General features: G+C 40.4%; 1 protein-coding gene and 1 long non-coding RNA gene across 2 annotated transcripts; both read right to left on the bottom strand.

Moving 5' to 3' along the window:
• Nucleotides 1–9: 9 nt before the first annotated feature.
• Nucleotides 10–7989, bottom strand: TMEM70 (transmembrane protein 70). The gene is made up of 3 exons (XM_055546297.1): nt 7726–7989; nt 6360–6465; nt 10–865 (listed from the first exon to the last, which is right to left on the bottom strand). Exons 1-3 carry the CDS (start codon nt 7924–7926, stop codon nt 408–410), a joined length of 765 nt encoding a protein of 254 aa, XP_055402272.1. The 5' UTR covers nt 7927–7989; the 3' UTR covers nt 10–407.
• Nucleotides 7990–9259: 1270 nt separating this feature from the next.
• LOC129626821 (uncharacterized) lies at nt 9260–13695 on the bottom strand. Its single transcript, XR_008702226.1, has 3 exons — nt 13162–13695; nt 10307–10417; nt 9260–9402 (listed from the first exon to the last, which is right to left on the bottom strand). It is a non-coding gene; the product is annotated as an uncharacterized LOC129626821 (long non-coding RNA).
• Nucleotides 13696–13714: the final 19 nt, after the last annotated feature.

The following is a 13714-nucleotide window of genomic DNA, read 5'->3' as shown; positions in this document are numbered from 1 at the left end:
CTTCTGATATCCAATCCCCAGGTGAGACTCATTTATTATATAAAATTAACCATGCATACATCAGCATATACATGTATTTTCACACCCTTTTAAACAAAATGGTAGAACGTTACATGTTTTCTTTTTCAAACATAACTTTTTTTATTATAAAGGAACACAAGTCTCCGAATTAAAAGTTCTGATACAACTTATTTAACAATCAGTCACTAACAAAATCAAACATAAAGGCAATTATCATACACTGGAACACAAATCACATTTAAGTACAAACATAAAAATAACAAACTCAAGACTTTTCCAGCAGTCCAGCGGTTAAAACTTCACCCTTCCAATGCAGGGGGCATCAGTTCGGTCCCTGGTAGCAGAACTAAAATCTCACATGCCATATGGTATGGCAAAAAGCAGACTCATTTCTCTTCTTTAAGCTGTTTCTTTTCATTGGCTTCTTCCAGATCAAAAGTGAATGGTTTGTCATAACCCATTAAATGGTTATAGTCTTCAGGGTTTGGAAAGAGTGCTGGATTAACTAACAATGATTTCGTTTTAGCATAAAATGTAGTAAACACATGCGTGCTGTTTGGAATCTTCACATCAGTCTGGTGAAATACTGTACTTTTTTCCGAAAGTACAACACTGTAAGTAATGGCTTTGTAAGTGTCTGTTCTGGCCTCATGGTACAAGCGAATGACATAGCCTTTTGTAAGAAAGTGAAGCAGTGCTGGAGTGATCACTGTAAAGCTTCCTATGGTGCCATAAAATAAGATTTGCAAAGGGAGACTTCCAAATATAACATTATTTTGTGCAAAAATGTATGGTAGAAACGCAAGGCTGATCAGACTTGTAGAGTAAGAAAAACACTTCACACCTAAAAAAAGAAAATAGGAGAGGATTAATACCATCCAATTAATTCTTCTTTCTTCCTACCATAGCATTACCAAAACAACAAAACCAAAACACCTATATAGTGCTTATTATATTCCAGGCTTTATTTTAAGCACTCTGCATATTTTATTCATGAAATCTACAAAAAAGTCCTATAAGATAAATATATAATTATCATCATCATCACTCCCATTTAAAAGATGAGAAAATATCAGGCACTTGCTCAATGTCACATAGCTACCATATATCTATGTGAAAAGGTAAAGTCACCAGTCATGTCCAACTCTTTGCGACCCCATGGACTGACTATCGCCCACCAGGCTCCTCTGTCTATGGAATTCTCCAGGGAAAAACACTGGAGTAGGTAGCCATTCCCTTTACCAGGGGATCTTCCTGACCCAGCATTGCAGGCAGACTCTTTATCCTCTGAGCCACTAGGGAAGCCTCACCAAATAGTGGTGTTGGGATTCAAACCCAGGCAATCTGACTCTAGGGTCGAGTCTGTTGGCTATTACAATGCACTACCCAATAAAAGATTTAATTTTACTCAAAAATCCTTATGAATACTATAAAACTTATTCCAGTCAGCAGATAATCAAATAAAATGCTCCGTTAACAAGTACTTCTGCAGATCTAAAACAAAATGTTCAAATACAGGCCTAACTTTATCAGGCTAAGTGCCCAACATTAAAATAGCAAATTTAAAAACAAAAACTCCCCACTGGTGGTTAAGAAACGTGTGGGAGAGGTAAAATTTCCTTATCAAGGAAAAACACTCAAGTTAAAATAGTGACATATTTTTACTTAGATTTTTTTTTAAATCACTGACTTCTGAACTATATATTTAAAAATGGTCAAAATGGTAACTTTTACATTATGTCTACTTTACCACAGTAAATAAATAACTTAAAATGAAAATTTTCTTAGTTTGAATGTATAATTTTAACATGATTGAACACCATCTGTTTGGAAAATGGACAAGCTGAAATCCTAGATGAACTGATTATAAAGTTAATTTGGAAAAACAAAGGAAGCAAAAAAGAGAGGGAGAGTTAGATACTAAAACATTAAAATAGTGTTGTATAGGCTCAGTACTGAACAGATCAATGGAACAAAAGCACAAAATCTAGAAGCCTCGCTGCGTATGGAAATTTAGTGTAAAGATATAATTTAAAACTAGTGGTGCTGGGGCAACTGGATAGCCATACAGAAAAAAATAAAATTCAATTGATCCCTCATATCATATACCTGGAAAATTCCAAATAATCCAGAGATCTAGGTGTATAAAATAAGAAAGCTATAAGAAGCCCTGTGAAGGCCTTATATACCTGTGAAGGCCTTATAATCTGAGAACAGAAAATACAGAGGCAATCAAGAGGAAAGTTGATAAATCTGATCACATTTTTAAAATGTACACAGACATAAATACCATAAACAAAATAAAGAAATGAATGAGAAAACTACTACAAACTTGTATCACAAAGAATTAACATACCCAAGATATAAAAGGTTGCCAGTATATGAGAAGAAAAAGATCAACAACCCAATAAACAAATGAGTAAGAAATATAAGCCGACAGTTCAATGAAACAAAAAATGCACATGAATGCACATGGCCTTTAAACAGATTGTGTGCGTGCGTGTGTGTGTTTTAGTTGACACTCAGTCATGTCTGACTCTTTGCGACCCCATGGACTGTAGCCCACCAGGATCCTCTGTCCATGGAATTCCCCAGGCAAGAATACTGGAGTGGGTTGCCATGCCCTTCTCAAAGGGATCTTCCCAACCCAGGGATAGAACCTAGGTCTCCTGCATTGAAGGCAGATTCTTTCCCATCTGAGCCAGCAGGGAAGATTTCAAAAGATTAAATGATGCTAAACTTCAAACATAAGAAACATACGATTAAAACCACAGTGAGATATTACTTTTCCCCCAAATTGGCAAAAACCAAAAAATCTGATACCATACATGTTGATGAGGCTGTAACACAGCAGTCACTCTCATACATCACTGCTGGTTGAAGGCTTCTTGTTTGCACCAGTAATTTAAAAATAATTTCTTCTTCTCACAAGTAGTTGTCATGACATTGGTACACATGGGATTTAATGGGGACCAGACTCTTGAGAGTCCCTTGGACTGCAAGGAGATCCAACCAGTCCATTCTGAAGGAAATCAGCCCTGGGTGTTCTTTGGAAGGAATGATGCTAAAGCTGAAACTCCAGTACTTTGGCCACCTTATGCGAAGAGTTGACTCATTGGAAAAGACTCTGATGCTGGGAGGGATTGGGGGCAGGAGGAGAAGGGGACGACAGAGGATGAGATAGCTGGATGGCATCACTGACTTGATGGACATGAGTCTCAGTGAACTCCGGGAATTTGTGATGGACAGGGAGGCCTGGAGTGCTGCGATTCATGGGGTCGCAAAGAGTCGGACACGACTGAGCGACTGATCTGATCTGATCTGATCTGAAGCTGTCTTCTGCAGAAAAACCACCTCTTGTTTCCCCATTATTCTTTTCACACTATAGTAGTATGAGTGGTGTCCCTCAAAATTCACATCCACCCAGAACCTCAGAATGTGACCTTATTTGGAGACAGGGTCTTTGCAGACAATTAAAAGTTGAGATGAAATCATCCTGGATTAGGGTGGACCCTACATCCAATGTGAGTGTCCTTAACAGGGCAGAACAGGACAAGCAGAGACACAGAGAAGGCCTTGTGAAGTAGCAGGCAGAGACTGAAGTTATGCAACTACAAGCCAAGGAACACAAAGGATGGCTGCGAGCCATCAGAAGCTGCAAGAGACAAAGAAGAGTTCTTCCCTAGCGCCTTCAGAGCATGTACATGCCAACACTGTGATTTCAGACTTCAGGCCTTCAAAACTGTGAGAATAAATTTTTGCCGTTTTAAGCCACCAAGTGTGTGAAAATGAATTTTAAAAGCCGTAGGAAACTAATACATACATATACTTTATTATGCCTGGTGGTGGTTGTGGTTTAGTCCCTAAGTTGTGTCGAACTCTTCCAACCTCATGGACTGTAGTCCACCAGGCTTCTCTGTCTATGGGATTCTCCAAGCAAGAATACTGGAGTGGGTTGCCATTTCCTTCTCCAGGGGATCTTCCTGATCCAGGGATCAAACCTGCGTTTCCTGCATTGCAGTCAAATTCTTTACCTACCGAGCCATCAGGGAAGCCAAGCATCAGTTGCTCAGGTTGAAGTAATTGCTATTTCTAAACATATTCTGGGTTTTCCCATCCTGATGCCTTTGCTCATACGACTTCCATGCCTGGGATGTCCCACTTTCACACCTCTTTATGTTCAAATTCTACTCATCTTAAAATGAGAACACGATGACATCAGTAATTTTTGTTGCTGAATTAACAAGAACTGCCAACTAAAAGTCCCCTCAAATGTCTTTACAGTAGGATCCAATTTGGTAGTTTAAAGAATCTCCAGGAATGGTACCTCTATGTTAATGCCTCTCCCTCAGTTTTACACAGAAAAATTATTAATTCCTGATAAGCATATAGAATGACTTTCTATTTTAATATTGAAAGAACTCAAACATCAAATTCTGCTACAATTCTAGAACTTTGAATACCATGCAAAATTTTGCTGTTCCACAAATATTGTATTATAACCATACTAAAATTAGGAGGCTTCCTAGGTGGTGCTAATAATAAAGATCCTGCCTGCCAATGTAGGAGAAATAAGAGATGTGGGTTCAATCCCTGGATCGGGAAGATACCCTGAAGGAGAGCATGGCAGCCCCCTCCAGTATTCTTGCCTGGAGAATTCCATGGACAGAGAAGCCTGGCAGGCTACAGTCCATAGGGTTGCAAAGAGTCGGACATGACTGAATCAACTTAGCACACACACTAAAATTAATTCCTATTTATATTCTCTTCAGTTCAGAACTGAGTCAAGTGGGGACATGAAATAAATGGATAAACCTTCCCTTCATTTGAAGGAATGGTGTCTGTGTTCATAAAGAAGGGTATCATGGGGGTCACAGTTGACACATTTCAAGGGCATCAATCCAGGTATCCAAGGCTCAATCCAGAGATGTGACACAGGCTCAAAGACCTACTCATGTTGTAACTTCTGAAGAAATTACTACCATCCAAAACTGATTCTTCCAAGAATTTCAGAACTCCTCCCAACAGTGACTATAATCAGTCCTTATTCCCAAAAAGTTTTAAATTAGCTGAAGTTGTATTTTAAATATACTCAATTTTAATGTCACACACACTTGAGAACTTACAGGTTTTCAGATTAAATTTCAGACAACCAAGTAACATCAACATGATCAAAAACACACATGTCAATGGGGCACTGAAATCTTGTGGCTGTAAGGTAATCCTCCAAATATTTCAGGTTATACTTTTTTATATAAGGATTATTGAAATGAAATACCACCTCAGAAACTTGAACAAACCACATACCTACATTCTTCGTTTCTAAATTATCCCATACTACATACTGAATTATGACCTAAGGAGACAAAACAACTTTAAATTTGTAGTTATTTAATACACTGTCTTTTCCTACTCCATAACTCCCTACCTACCATGTACAAAAGTTACTAAGTAAATACATTTGCTGAAAATTCTAAGATCAAAAAAATGTAGACTTAATATATCTTTGAACCATAATTACTCTATAGAGTAAATGTCTACTCACCCAAAATAACTACTCCTAAGTATTCATTCATATTTGCTTCTCTGAATATTCAAACATTATATAAATATACATTTTGTTGCTAAACATCCTGAGAGGTGACCAAAGGATGAATCTTTAGTGCTCAGTCATAAGACCACAAAGTCTTAAGAGTCTTCAAAAACCTTTTAAAAGTCTCCTAAAGGGACTTTCCTGGTGGTCCCGTGGTTAAGAATCTGCCCTGCAATGTAGGAGATTCAGGTTCAATCCTCAGTGGGGAACTACAATCCCACATGCAGGGAGGGCAACTAAGGGGACTGTAGATGCAATTGCAGGGGGCCTGCTGCAACTACTGAGACCAAATGCAAGAAAAGATCCCACATGACACAACAAAGATCCTGAGGCAGCCAAATAAATAAATTAATAGATAAATAAAAATTTAAATTTCCTAAAAATGCAAAGGTCTCAACCTCCAAATCCTTTATTAAATCTTATAACCTTTCCTCTGTCTTGCAATTATGAGGTGGTGGCTCAGGGATAAAGAATCCACCTGCCAATGCAGGAGATGCAAGAGACATAGGTTTGATCCCTCAGTCAAGAAGATCCCCTGAACCACTGGCAACCCACTCCAGTATTCTTGCCTGTGAAACCCCGTGGACAGCGAGCCAGGCAGGCAACAGTCCATGGGGTCTTAAGAGAGTCAGACAGGACTTAGCAACTAAACAACAATAAAAATAGTAAGTATCATATGCTCAGAACCTTTTTTATATTCAAAAGGTTGAAAAAAGGAAGTACCCTCTCATTTATGATTACCCACCAAATACTGTTCGGGCCAAATTCCCAGTATAAATCAGCCTTCCATCTTCTGATTTGTCAAGCTGTGTATGTGAACATCGAACACCTCTTTCCCAACAAACAGGTATCTATTGAAAGAGAGACCATGATGTGAGTGCATAATAAATTGCATTTTAGACCAACTTTTAAATTTTTTTAAGTTTATTTTGAAAAATGTAATAAAGAGAACATCTCATATGGGGTGATTTAAGGAATTCTTCCAAATAATCTACAGAGCTGAAGAACTCAAATTGAGTAACAGAAAGGCTTTCCTTAATCCCACTCACAAGTAGACACTGAATTGGGAGTTTGAAGACCTAGGTTTGCATGCCAGCTAGAAGCTTGTTAGATAAAGTGTGACCTTAAACAAGTAAAAAGTGGAGTAGTTTCTTCTATTGCATGTCACTATCACTCAGTTGCAAAGATTTAAATGCATTAGTTTTTGTTTAAAAAAAAATCACTTTATTTAAGCAAAACACTGCAGATTCAGTGTTTATAAAGCCCAGGTAGTTTTTAATACTTCTAAAATATTTATGCCACAGCTATTATTAATATATATATATTCTTTCCCCAAACTCTTTATATCCATTTCTTGTTCCTTATAAGGAAAAATTTCCACTTGAACTCCTACATCAAATTTCACAGGAACAAGAGTTCCCAGAACCTCTGAAAATGACTTTCACTACACACTCTCTTGAAGATGTAAAAGGCATGCCTAATTCCTTTAGGCTGAAATTTAATTAGATTTCAATTCCCGCACTGGCTTTCCAAGTTTCGGCATGTTTGCTAAACCTAATATTTTACAGGGCAGGATTAGGAGACAATTTATTCAGATTAAAATAAGGATTAACGTCTTTATCCCGTCCCCCACCCTCCCCCCCCCCCCCGCAACAGGGAGCATAGTAACTCCTAAAAATAGGGCCACCTAATAAAAAATTGAAAAAACTCAGAGGTTCTCCGAGTTTTTTCAGTTCCATCTCCACGTGGCACATCTAACTTCCTTGAAGATTAGCTCTTACAAGCTTGCGCTCAAGGACAGAAAAGGCAATAAACTGAGTCCTCGCTGGATTTGCAACCATCTGTAAAGTGACTGGAACCGCCCAGAAAAGAATCACTTTCCAAGGGGCACTTGGATCCGCGGGTGCTGTGAACCCCGGGATGCACCGGCCTGGTCCCGAGGCCCAAACATACTATTCCCGCCAGCCTGGGACTGGGCTTCTTTCCTACAGGAGCCGCCGGGCAGTAGGGGAGAAGCTGCGGGGAAACAAGGCTCCTCAGGCCCGATGCTACTTCCACCACCCGCCCCCCTCCCCGCCCTCACACGGGTCCGAAGCCCTCTAACCGCCGACCTGGGCTCGCACCCGACGCAGAACAGGCGCGGCAGCCGACAGCCCCGTGCCCCCGACGCGCCCTGAGGAGCCTCTGCAGGAGGCCGCCCTCGAGACAGCCGCCCTGGGGCCTCGGAGCGCGTTGGAAGCCCACGGCGCTGTCCTCTTCCCGCCGAGCCGCAGTCCGGCCGCCCAAGGGCCGCCCAACGCCAGAAGCAGCATCCCACACCCAACCAGGAAAGGCGACCGCACTGCGGCGGCACCGCGACACCCTAAACCGCGGCTTCTCACCAGTCCCGGGCTGGAACGAGCCGCGCAGGCGCATCCCCCAGAAGGCCCACCGGCAGGGTTGGCCGCCGGCGCGTGCGCAGAACATACGGCACGCCTGCAACGTGCCCAACCTCGCGCTGTTCCCTGCGAGCTGAGCTGTGCACCGGATCAGACCCTTGCTGCGGGGACCAGCAGACGCCCAGCTTCCACGCTGCTTCCCCTTGTCGGAGTGTGGGGCTCTTTATAACAGTGTGGAAGAACTGAAGGAGTGTGTGTGTGTCTCTTTATAACAGTGTGGAAGAACTGAAGGGAGTGTGTGTGTGTGTGTGTCTTTATAACTGTGGAAGAACGGAAGGGAGTGTGTGTGTGTGTCTCTTTATAACAGTGTGGAAGAACGGAAGGGAGTGTGTGTGTTGGTCGCTTAGTCGTGTCGGACTCTGCGACCCCATGGACTGTAACCTGCCAGGTTTCTCTGTCCCTGGGATTCTCCAGGCGTGGACGGAGACGCCAGGCAGGCTAGAGTCTTGGCCTCTTTATAACAGTGTGGAAGGATAGAGGGGAGAGCCATGCTCAAAGGACAAATCCTGGAAGCCCGAGTTAAATGTTTTATTCTCCTGGGTGTCATTTTCTAGGCTCCCTTAAACATTTTCTTTATGGAAAATGTTTCTAATCTATTGGCACAAAGGAATAATACGTTACACGTTTGCACAAAAATGAATGGTAATTTGATCCAACCAATGAGTTGGTAGAAGATAAGTAGAATTCGCTCATTGACCGTTGATACTTGTCAAATTTGTTTTCTGAAATCATTCTCATCCGTGTACCGGATAGTTTATTATTTGTTAAAGAGGTATTGAGTGCCTTGCCTATTGCCAGGACTAACTCGGAAGCTGAGGCTATAAAGATACTGAATAAAACTGGGAATCCACAGCGCTTTTATGTTGCAGGAAGTAGAATCCCTTCCAAGTTCGGAGAGAGGGCTCTTGTCTAACACTCAAATGAATTGCCCGAGGACACGCATGAACTGAGAAAGCAAAAGATGATTGGGTAGGGGCATCTGGGTGGAGAGCAGTAGGGTAAGGAAACCCAGAACTGCTCTGCCATGTGGCTCACAGTCTGGGGTTTTAAGGTGATAGGATAAATTTACAGGTTGTCTTTGGCCAATCATTCTGACTCAAGGTCCTTCCTGGTGGCTCAGGCATTGCTCAAGATGGATGGATGCCAGGAAGAAGGACTCTGGGAAGTGGTCAGACGTGTGGTGTCTCCTGACTTTTCCCCAACTCTTCTGGTTGTGGTGGCTTGTTAGTTCCACGTTCCTTACCAGGACCTCATGTCATAAAACAGCTCACACAAATGGTTACTATAGTGCCTGGCCAGGGTGGGCAGTTTCAGCCAGTGTGCTTCCCCTAACACATAGTGAAGGCAACCCTAAAAAATAAGTTAAAATATAATGTTTTATTATAATTGAAATATACCAATTTATGAAATATTACAGAAGCCCAAGATGCAGAATGATTAATTTAGCCTGAGAATGCCCAGAGGTTCAGGTTCAGCTGAGTATCGAGGGATGAGCATCCAACTAGTCAATATGCTCTTTTGTTTATTTCAGAACCATATGTTTTACTCAAAATGTTATTTGCATAAGAGAGGAACAAACTAATAGTCTAAACTAGTACCACCTTCACAACTCCAAATCCTGTCTACCTTTTTCTGGGTATCTAGAAGGATAAAATAATACTATCTCTTTATGGATAATTTCACTTTCTTTTTTGTTTCTTTTGTTTACTGAAGTATAGCCAATTTACAGTGTTGTGCTAATTTGCTGTACAGCAAAGTGACTCCATTATACACATATATACATTCTTTTTCATATTCTTTTCAATTCTGGTTTATCCCAGGAGACTGGGTATAGTTCCCTGTGCTATACAGTAGAACTTTGTTATTTATTCATTCTAAATATAGTAGTTTTGTCTGAGTGTGTTTTATAGATATGTTCATTGGTGCCATATATTAGATTGCACATAAATGATACCATATGGTATTTGTCTTTCTCTTTCTGGCTCACTTCACTTAGTATGATACTCTCTAGTTGTATCCATGATGCTGCAAATGGCATTATTTTGTTCTTTTTTTATGAATGAGTAATATTCCTTTGTGGACTTCCCAGGCGGCTCAATGGTAAAAAATCTGCCTGCAATGCAAGAGATGTGTTTTCCATCCTAGAGTTGGGAAGATCCCCTGGAGAAGGAAATGGCAACCCACTCCAGTATTCTTGACATGTCGTTTCCATGGCTTGGCTATTGTAACTTCACTTTCTTTATCTTCTGCTTACCTTTTAACGTCTCTTGACTCTCCTGGGGGGTCCAGTGGTTTAAGACTCTGTGCTTCCAATGCAAGGACTGCCAGTTCTATCCCCAGTTGGGGAACTAAGATTCCAGATCACCTGAGACAAAAAAAAAAAAAAAAAACCACAAAACCAAAATATTCTTGCTTTAGTGTAGTGCATATTACAAACAACATCAATTAGCCATTCTTGTACTGATACATATTTAAACTTGCTGTTCACATAGTGTTTTTTAATAGTTTTAATAGCTTTAAAAAGATAAACTGAGGCACGCTAAAATTTCTGAGAGTTTATTTGAGCAAAACTTTATTTCAATCGTACATCAAACTTGAAACAGTCATGAACACTCCACTGACAGGAGCTAGAAGAAGATGCACATGCAAAGCAAGGAAATTATTTGATTGTTATAGCTTATGCTGTTGCATTATTTGAGAAAAATCTCATTGGATGTTTGTGATTGGTTGTTCCTACTTTTGAGGTATTCACAGGATTGAATATGGGCTTGCTCATTAACCTACCAAGACATCAGAGCCATCTCAGTCTAATGCCTCTTTGTATGATTACTTCAACAATATATTAAGAGAAGCTGAATTTTTATCTTCTGTTAAGCTTAGTTTCTTCCTACAGAAACTGTGGGCAAATGGAAATACTACTTGGTCTACTCAGAGTTTCTAAATAGCTGAAATGAGATCATATTCTGAAATTTTTGTGCTATAGAATTATATGAAACTATTATTCATAGTTAAAGATTTCCCAGTTCTAGTAGTTTAGAGATGTTTTTTAAATATATACTACTTGAGTGGGATTTTAGAATGATACTAAGGCTGTTTACAAAATAATCCTTGAATTCCCCATTCATACCATCTGAGAGGGTTTTAAGATGGAGGCTCATGGAAAAATTGAAAATGGGTACCCCTTGTAGAATGTATGGCCACCATTATTATATGTAATTTTTGTTTGTTCTTTAGCTGTCTTTCCTTCCCATCCACCACGCCTTTTCCCCTCCTTTAATTTAAGCTTAAGGACAGAATTGTGTGATGGAAAAAAGAAAAGAAAATTTTTGGTAAAGCCAGTATTTGGTAAGAACCCTAAATACTTCTTTATAGTGGGTTGGAAGTTAAACCAGGAGAGTCTTTTAGCAAAAGAATTTGTCAATAGATAATCAAGAACTTTTAAAATGTTCATATTCTAAAGAAACAGAAACATGGTCAAAGATTTCTGCAGATCCTGAATACAGTATTACATAAAGTGACTTAAAAATGAAAATATGGTCAATGTCCAACATTTAAGGAAATACTTAAGTGACTCATGGTACATTTAGACAATGTAATTCTATAGACATTAAAAAGGATGTTGTGGAGATTTTGGTTACAAAAGTGTGGGTTATTGAGGTTTGTTAAGTAGGAAAATAAATAGTATAAAGAACCATGTAAATACAGTATAATCTACGTAAAAGTATATTAAAACACCAATGTATCTGCAATTTCTACATTTTTATAACCATGTATTATACGTTTACTATATGTAAATAATAAATTATTATTTACATAATAAATAATATCCTAAGTAAATTTTGCACTTTTAAAAAACAATCCTTGACTAGATTTTAGCCCTAAATCTGGCATTAGTTAGCCTCAGCATCCTCACCTGAAAAATTCTATCATTCTCTAGGCAACTAACATAGTGACCCTTTTAGAAGGCGATAAGGCAATGAGGAAAGGGAAGTTTTAAGGGGAGAAAATAACACTCCTGAAGTAAAGGAGGAAAAGTTCAGTCGAAAATGAGCCCACAGCCTCCTCTTCTCACCCCATTGCCTCTCCTCCTTACCAAACTCTATTCTGAGCTGCTGCTGCTAAGTCGCTTCAATCGGGTCGGACTCTGTGCGACCCCATAGACGGCAGCCCACCAGGCTCCCCCAACCCTGGGATTCTTCAGGCAAGAACACTGGAGTGGGTTGCCATTTCCTTCTCCAAGGCATGAAAGTGAAAAGTGAAAGTGAAGTCGCTCAGTCGTGTCTGACTCTTAGGGACCCCATGGACTGCAGCCTACCAGGCTCCTCCATCCATGGGATTTTCCAGGCAAAAGTACTGGAGTGGGGTGCCATTTATAACCAAAAAACCTTAATCATTTTTGCAAAGGCTTGGAAAAATTAACCTCCAACAGTCTGTCCGGTATTGCTTTTGCAACACTTTTTAATCTGCCAAATGAACTAAAAGTGTCTTTCAGGCAAAGGCACTAATTAGGTCAACAAACTCTGGGTCGCCTGTGTTTTCCTTTTGTGGACATCATTACACAGCAGTCCTAGTTGGGCAACTTGCAATGGTGAGAGTCTTGGCCCTACATTCTTTTCATGCCTCAGTCCGGTAAACAGAGGGTGAACTTTATTTAGCTGTTTCACTCTTCTTGGAAGGGTGCCTAAATTTCACCAAAGGAAAGCAGATAAAGGCGGCTCTGACTTATGATAGTTCAATTTATACTTGACTTTATGATGGTGAAAAAGCTGTAAGATTCAGAAGAAACCGTACACAATTTGGAATCTTATTTAATCTTTTCCTGGGCTATATGCAGTATGAAAGATGGAGTATAATACTCTCTCCTCGGTTTTGAAGCTTCTAATCACTTACCCAATCAGGAGGGTAAACCACCTATATATTTACAATCATTCTGTTTTTAACTTTCAGTACAGTAATCAATAAACTACCTGAAATAATCAACACTCTATTGTAAAATAAGCTTTGTATTTGATGATCTCTGCCCAACTGCAGGTTGGATATAAGTAGGCTAAACTGTGTTGAATAGGTTACGTCTATCCAGTGCATTTTCGACTGATATTGTCAACTTACCATGAGTTCTCAGGATAGAACCCCATCTTAAGTGGAGGTAAGATCTGTAAAAAGGATAGGCAGATGGGAAGAGTGGGGAGATAGTGCGCCGAGGAGACAGCGGGAGAGAGAACAGAAGAAGGAGAGGCAGAGGGGGCGTGAAATGACAAAGATGGTGTCAGAATTGAGTACTGGTGGCCGTAGTTTCTGTGAATGATTCCCTGGGAGGGAGACAGGCGACGGGTGAAGGCCTCCGAGTGGGGGTGGGGGGCGTGGTTGCTTTCAGTAAACACTGAAAAGTACCGGGAAGAGAGGAAATGAGGCCAGCGATTTCGCGAGCTGCCGAGATGCTCTTCAATAAGCTCTGCAACTTTTCACAAAAGACAGAAAGTGCTTCATAAAGAGCACGGTCTTGTTAGCATAGAAACCGCACCCCCACTTTCCGACCTTTCTTCTGCGGACGTCTGCTACGTCTAGGCTTACCCGCAAAGGAGGGGTAGGGACAACCTCCAAAATTACCAGACTCTTTAAGACTCGGCGTGAGAAACTACAAGTTCCAGGTTGCAGCGCTGAC

This window comes from Bubalus kerabau, chromosome 14, assembly GCF_029407905.1.
Source record: "Bubalus kerabau isolate K-KA32 ecotype Philippines breed swamp buffalo chromosome 14, PCC_UOA_SB_1v2, whole genome shotgun sequence".
NCBI classification, from domain to species: Eukaryota; Metazoa; Chordata; class Mammalia; order Artiodactyla; family Bovidae; genus Bubalus; species Bubalus kerabau.
This window is presented reverse-complemented; position numbering and strand designations above follow the sequence as displayed.